Source organism: Ostrea edulis, chromosome 2 (genome assembly GCF_947568905.1).
Source record: "Ostrea edulis chromosome 2, xbOstEdul1.1, whole genome shotgun sequence".
In the NCBI taxonomy this organism is placed as follows: domain Eukaryota; kingdom Metazoa; phylum Mollusca; class Bivalvia; order Ostreida; family Ostreidae; genus Ostrea; species Ostrea edulis.
In genome coordinates, this window is record NC_079165.1 from 6,840,856 (window position 1) to 6,847,336 (window position 6,481).

The window sequence follows — 6,481 nt, forward strand, 5'->3', positions numbered from 1 at the left end:
GTTTGTGACCTTGACCTTCTGGTATGAAAATAATCATCATCTAAAGTTCAAAGATAGCTATAAAGTTCAAAGAAAGCTTTTACCATCTGGAAACCATTCCATTCAGTATTTGAATTTGTGACTTTGACTCGTCGTGCCTTCTGACATCCAATTCTATAGGGACCGGGTCTTCTCAAAAATCATAGGGAGTCTTGTCCAAAGATGTCTCCCTGCTCAAAGGCCGTAAGCGCCGAGCATAGGCCTAAATTTTGCAGCCCTACACCGGCAATGGTGACGTTTTCATACGAATGAAGGGACGTTAATTATGAAACCAACCAACAGTGCAAAAGTATAAGGACTTTCAAAGACATCCGTTGGAAATTAACTGCATATTTTAATAAATCTCAAAGATAAAAATTGTATGTCAAATAATAAGTGGCGAACTCCATACAAATTAAGCGGAGACCGCCTGTTAAATAAATATCAATTCTTTACCCTGGCACATACCGACTTCCGTCTCCATACAAGTGAAATATATCGACGGAATGTAAAAAAAAGTGCGTTACTTGGTAGTATTTTCAGGTACATGTATATGTGTTTGTAATTATCTGGATACGGAGTAAAACTATCTACACTAAAGGCATTTTCCAAGATGTAAAGGAATGATATATACACAAAATAAGAAATTCCATGGGAACCTGTAGGAGAGATTTTGGAGGATGCAAGTTTTATCATGTCAACGCATTGAAATTCAACCAAGAAATGAAAACCCAGTTTTCAGTCAGAATGCAAGAGTAAGCATGGACACGGGGGTGGGGGGGTGGGGTGTTAATTTGAAACAGGTATACATCTTACCAATGAAAGTTGGTACAAAATATTTCTTTTGACAAACCGAGTGTTCAATGTATTTAACAGCCATTCAAAGTATCTTTTCAGGGGGTGTTTCAAGTCACGTAATTATGTAGAAGATAATTCTTCAATGTTGTACGTTGTTGAATACACTGTCAAACATATATAGAATAGAACGCCTGTCTTAACGCATGTCTGTATCAATCAAATACGCAGAAATGTAAACATATGATGGATTGGTCGATTTCCTTTAATCTGCGGTTTGAATATATGCTACATTTGTACAAAAAACAATGTTCCATTTCAAATCTTACAAATCCATCTCAGAACTATTACCAAAAACAGCCAGCTCTATCGATCACATCATTCATTATCTTATATTGAAAATCTTTACACACACACCCTTCTTTAATGTGATTTTAATACGAAACCAGACTATGTGCAAAGTGAAGCAAATCACGAGATTGCGCAACAGTCTATCAATGTCGTCTGATAGGGAAGTATTCATCAATTCATTTTTCGTGGAAATTACTTGCACAATATCATGTTATTTGCCGGTGTTTGCGATCCTGCTATGCAAAGATTGTTCGATAAGAAGTCTATCGACTTCCCCATTCTTTCATAGAGGACTTAGTACAGGAGCAGGGTTTTTTTCTCTAACGACTTTTGATCGTTTAAAATTGCTATCGTACAACCCCTTTAGTAATTAATGGAATACGTATTTCAGCATAGATCAGCTGACATAAGACTGTTGTTGCGATCTTCAACGAAAACTAAACAGAAACTGACACGAACGCATCAAACACCACAGCTTAATGTTGAACTACAATAGAAAACGATATTCAGAAATGCAAATAACTACATGTATATATACCCACTGACAAAGTAACTAATCAAGCACCCACAAAAATACTGAATAGCCTAAGAAAATAATTGAACGAATACAAAAACGTAAATATAAGAGCAAGCAATATAAAACCATAATTCTCCATCAGACGTCTAACTGCAGATACTGAATGTTAGCGAATCACAGCATAGTTCAAAGTAATTGTAGATCGGAAACACATGCAGTCACGTAAAAATTTGAATCCCGCTAAATTATAGCTCTAAAGAAGTTTAAATGTAAACAACTAGACAATACGTCTTACTGCAAAGGTAACAGATATCCAGAGGGAATCCAAAACTGCCCCACAAAACTCTATCTACAGATAACCGTTAACATCCGAGGGGTCTGTTAGATGTCCCTGATTATCTGCATAGAGTAAGTTGTCTGAGTGAACTATGATGAGGGAGTTTTTCTGGTTCTGAAATAGTTCATTTATTTCATTAAGCCAACTGGCTCATAAGAGTATATTCACAATATCCATAGACATGTCTATATACATATATTGAATAGAATGTATATACAGATATTGAATAGAATGTCTATACAGGTATTGAATAGACTGTCTATACAGATATTGAATAGACTGTCTATACAGATATTGAATAGAATGTCTATACAGATATTGAATAGAATGTCTATACAGATATTGAATAGAATGTCTATACAGATATTGGATAGAATGTCTATACATATATTGGATAGATAATACATGTATTATAAATCATACAGATACGTACATATTTACGTGGAATTGTCCTGTATTTATATGTATCTAAAAGTCCACACAAACGATACAATGCACAGTAATACACATAATTTTATGAATATATGTATGCGCTGTAAAATTACATACTGATTCTTCCTAATAATGTGGCTTTACATAAAAATTTGCCCAGGTTAGACAACTCTTTAACATTTTGAAATGTACAAGTTTATACTACGTTTAATAGATTAATACGTGTACACGCATACTTTTAAGATTTTATAAAATGGACGTACTTAGATAAAATGAAATTTATCTTCAATCTTATTGAGTGAACAACATGTGTATAAGCTGAGATTTTATTGCGTTATCAAACCTGCCAGTTACGATATCATGGTTTGATAATCTTGTCTTTGTAAGTATTTTCTTATATTTGTATCTAGGTAGGCATTGTTGAATTTCTTTGAATAAAATCCAGTGTTCTATTTACTCTGTGACATGATTGTTATTAAGGTACCCCATACCTTTATTCGATATAACCTCGGGGATTATGTTACGAACATTTTACTAGAACATTGTCTTTATATTTGTTGAAATATATCAATCATTTTTATTTCCAAAATTATATAAAGATAATTCATGCAGTTCTTTCAGTGCTAGTATACAGAAACATTTGTTATCAAATCATGATTGATTCGAACCTTAACAGTTGAACTGTCTGTCTTCAAATGCATAACCGAAACCAAAAGCATTATAAGATGTCGGAGCGTGATTCTATATCAGAGTAAATACTAAACTATCATTAAGTTCTTTGTCAATATTTAAGTCTATTTAAATTTCTGAACTACTGTTTCTTTGACCAGTACGAAAACAAACCTAGTTAAGGTGAGTATAAGTACAGTAGACAACCTTCAGGGGCAGTTTCATAAAAATAATTTTTTAAAAATTTCAAAACAAGTTGTGTAGCAAAGTGCATGTCAAAAGCGACAGTTCTGATTACGAGTTCACGACATATACGACCTGATGGATGTTAACACGACGCAGCAATGAGGAAACCAGGGCCACGGTATTGATCTGATGGGCAAAGAGACGATGCACGTTTACAATGCGACATCGTATGTCCGTGTTCGATATGAAATTCAAAGAACGAAAACAACCTATAAATAACTGTCTGTCATGCTGGTTGTAAATTTCTACTTTATGTAAAGTTTGAATTGCCGGTACAACTTATTGGAAATAAACAAAAATCGTGAACAATTGGAAACTTTTTTGATCATACATTTGAAGGTCTAGAATAAATAGAAAAAGAGATATAAACAATATTTTTCATATATCAGTACATACTTTATAAACTGCCACAGCCCACTCCAAAAAAGGGGGGAGATGAGACTGTTTAGTTTAGTTTACTGAAACCTTGAGAAACATCTCATTGGTATGGTACAGTTATATAATAATAAAGTTACAAATATACTAGTGAGTATAACCATGTGATTAGTAGAAATATGGGCAATAATTAGATACTAGTATATGGTGGATACTTTCCATCTTTCCGGAAATTCTATTCAATGGACCGATTTTTTTCTTAGCAAACACAGAGTGCACATTTCTCTGTTATGATACAATTGAGTCTAAATGTCTGTCAGGTGCCCCGTCAAGGTGATTCCTTCCACAACACGGTCCGGCACTGTTGTACCTTTTAAAGGCTCTTTTTCCTTACTTTTATTTATTTATTTTTTAAAATTCTCGCTCTACTTCAGTGACGGTGATTCACTATCGGCGAATAGTGTCACAGACATTGACAATATATGTATATTTCTAAAAGACTTTGATGAGTCAAACACGATAACCGTCAATAGGTTTTGGCTTTAGTTACATGTCGTCTTTTTCTAACTTCGGTCAAAAAAGAACGCCAGATATATTTTTCTTGCCAACGCCTCCCCTCAGTGACAGACACCGCAATGAAGTAGGCACACATTTTTAGAACTATTGGAAGTTTCGTCCCCAACCAACATTCTCATATATAAAAACCAATAACAGTTTGAGTCATAGTCAGACTGCAGTACAAAACTTCTCTATTGTTCAAAGTGGTATGTCTCACACATCAATGTCTCATTTAAATTTCATATAATAAATTCAACCTCAAGGTAGAAATTTAATCATATGCTTGTGTCTTTCCTCACATCAACCTCTGATTTATCTTGTGGTTCCTACAGATCAGGACAGGACTTAACGCTTCATGCCTTGTCTGTCATTGAGCAAGACTTGTTCAAATCAAATTGAAAGAGGCGGTCTTTATGGCTCATGAATAATAATCTACTTTGTTGTACGAATGTATAAAAAGGAAACTTGTTGTGGATTTTATCATATTCTGTCATTTTCTATTCTCATTCAGAAGTGCACAATTGCGAGAGAATATCTTGACAAAAAAATCATTATATTTTCAACTGGATATATTAGTCGATCAGCATGGAAAGTAACAAAGCACAAGCTGTTTTGCTTTTTAACTGTGTTCACCAGGGGCATGTTAATGTTCTCAGAAAGCTGCTGAAAGCCGGAGCAAATCCTAACGTCTTTGACGGAGAAGGTGAACCTCTCATCTTTGTCCCTGTAGTCAATGGAGATTACGAAACTCTGGAGGCACTTTTAGAAAGTGGTAAGCATTCATCTTTGCATCTTGAATAAATTAATATTTTCCTAAATTCCTGTGCTTTTTTAAAGCATATAGTTTGAGTTGTTGTAAATTCTGTGCTAATGTCTTTCAGACTGTTGTGACATTAACATCAAAAGCTTGGATTCTGCAACATCAGCCCTCACAACGGCCGTCGGTTTAGATGATCTCGATATGGTGAAGTTTTTGATCAAATCTGGAGCTGATGTGGACTGTATTGACGAATCTGGTAAATCTCCGCTGCTTCTAGCCCTCCAGGATGGGAAATTCAAAATCGCACAGTATCTCATGAAACAAGGCGGTGACGTTAATGTTGTCGATGGACTTGGCCAATCTGCATTGTTCTTAATCGCCAATGGTGGCAACAGCGATTGTTTGAAGACTGTCAAGAAACTAATGAAATATGGTGAGTTACTTATATTGTCTTTATTTTGGTATCTTCGTGGATAAAAGGTCATGTGGTTACATTGCAACATGAAAATACACTTGCACGTGTGATCCTATTATGAAGCTAATGTGATATTATTTTTTGTTTTATAGGGTATTCTCTTGAAAAAGATTCATCGTGGATTTCTCCTGATGAGATAGATTTTGAAAAGGTTCAAAATGCACCCAAGATCAACAAACTTTTGAAGAAATTTACCTCCAAACTGTTGTCATTTCCATCCCTCCAGAGTTCCATTAAATGCAACTGCACAACATGAACATTAAGAAGGCTAAACTGATGCACTGCAACCTCAACGCAATGCAATAATACACAGCTGACAGCTCCAGTAGCGATTGCCAAATCCTGTCGTGGTAATCTCGGAAAGGTTACCACACTGGGTGATGCTGCAACTCGAAGAAGCTGTTAACGCTTCCGATACAAATCTGCTGAATGCTTAACATATCATTGAACTTTGCTGCAATTAGGACATTTCGTCTCAGGGGCATGTGATTAGGGTGATGCATTTCTGAGCAGTAGACAAAGCTTACATGTTGTATTGTTGTAATTGTCTTTAGAATAAACTATTGAAACAAAAAGATTTTGGATTTGAAAGACTTGTGAAAAGCAGAATCACGTTGTCATATAAATCTTAGAGAGGAAAAAAATGACCTTTTCATGGAAAAGTCAAACACCGTTTAGATCTGGTTATTCCCCAAGTAAAGGTTTTAAAACATAACAAATGACCGTTCTTCTATCCTGACCGCAACAGCTTGTTTTGCTGGTCAATTATAACTCTAAACACTGAAACTGTAGACTTGACCATTAATATGTGTGTTTGCCTTAGAAAATTAGACAAAAACCCCTGGCCTTGAAAGGATATGACAGAATGATACAGAAATCATCCAAATGAAGAAAAAAGTCAATTTACTAACATATTTCTCCCTTCATACATTGGTCATCATGCTATTA

The 6,481-nt window shown here is 35.0% G+C and overlaps 1 protein-coding gene across 1 annotated transcript; it reads left to right on the forward strand.

Annotated features, from left to right (window-relative positions):
* Nucleotides 1–4,778: 4,778 nt before the first annotated feature.
* Nucleotides 4,779–6,108, forward strand: LOC125679167 (sex-determining protein fem-1-like). Its single transcript, XM_048918141.2, has 3 exons — nucleotides 4,779–5,070; nucleotides 5,180–5,491; nucleotides 5,626–6,108. Exons 1-3 carry the CDS (start codon nucleotides 4,884–4,886, stop codon nucleotides 5,787–5,789), a joined length of 663 nt encoding a protein of 220 aa, XP_048774098.2. The 5' UTR covers nucleotides 4,779–4,883; the 3' UTR covers nucleotides 5,790–6,108.
* The last annotated feature ends 373 nt before the right edge of the window (nucleotides 6,109–6,481 follow it).

Excerpts from the sequence above, each read along its gene's own strand:
- LOC125679167 (XM_048918141.2), top strand. The coding sequence starts at position 4,884 with ATGGAAAGTAACAAAGCACAAGCTGTTTTGCTTTTTAACTGTGTTCAC. Across the intron at positions 5,071-5,179 it reads GGAGGCACTTTTAGAAAGTG|ACTGTTGTGACATTAACATC; the intron begins GTAAGCATTCAT and ends AATGTCTTTCAG. Across the intron at positions 5,492-5,625 it reads CAAGAAACTAATGAAATATG|GGTATTCTCTTGAAAAAGAT; the intron begins GTGAGTTACTTA and ends TTTGTTTTATAG.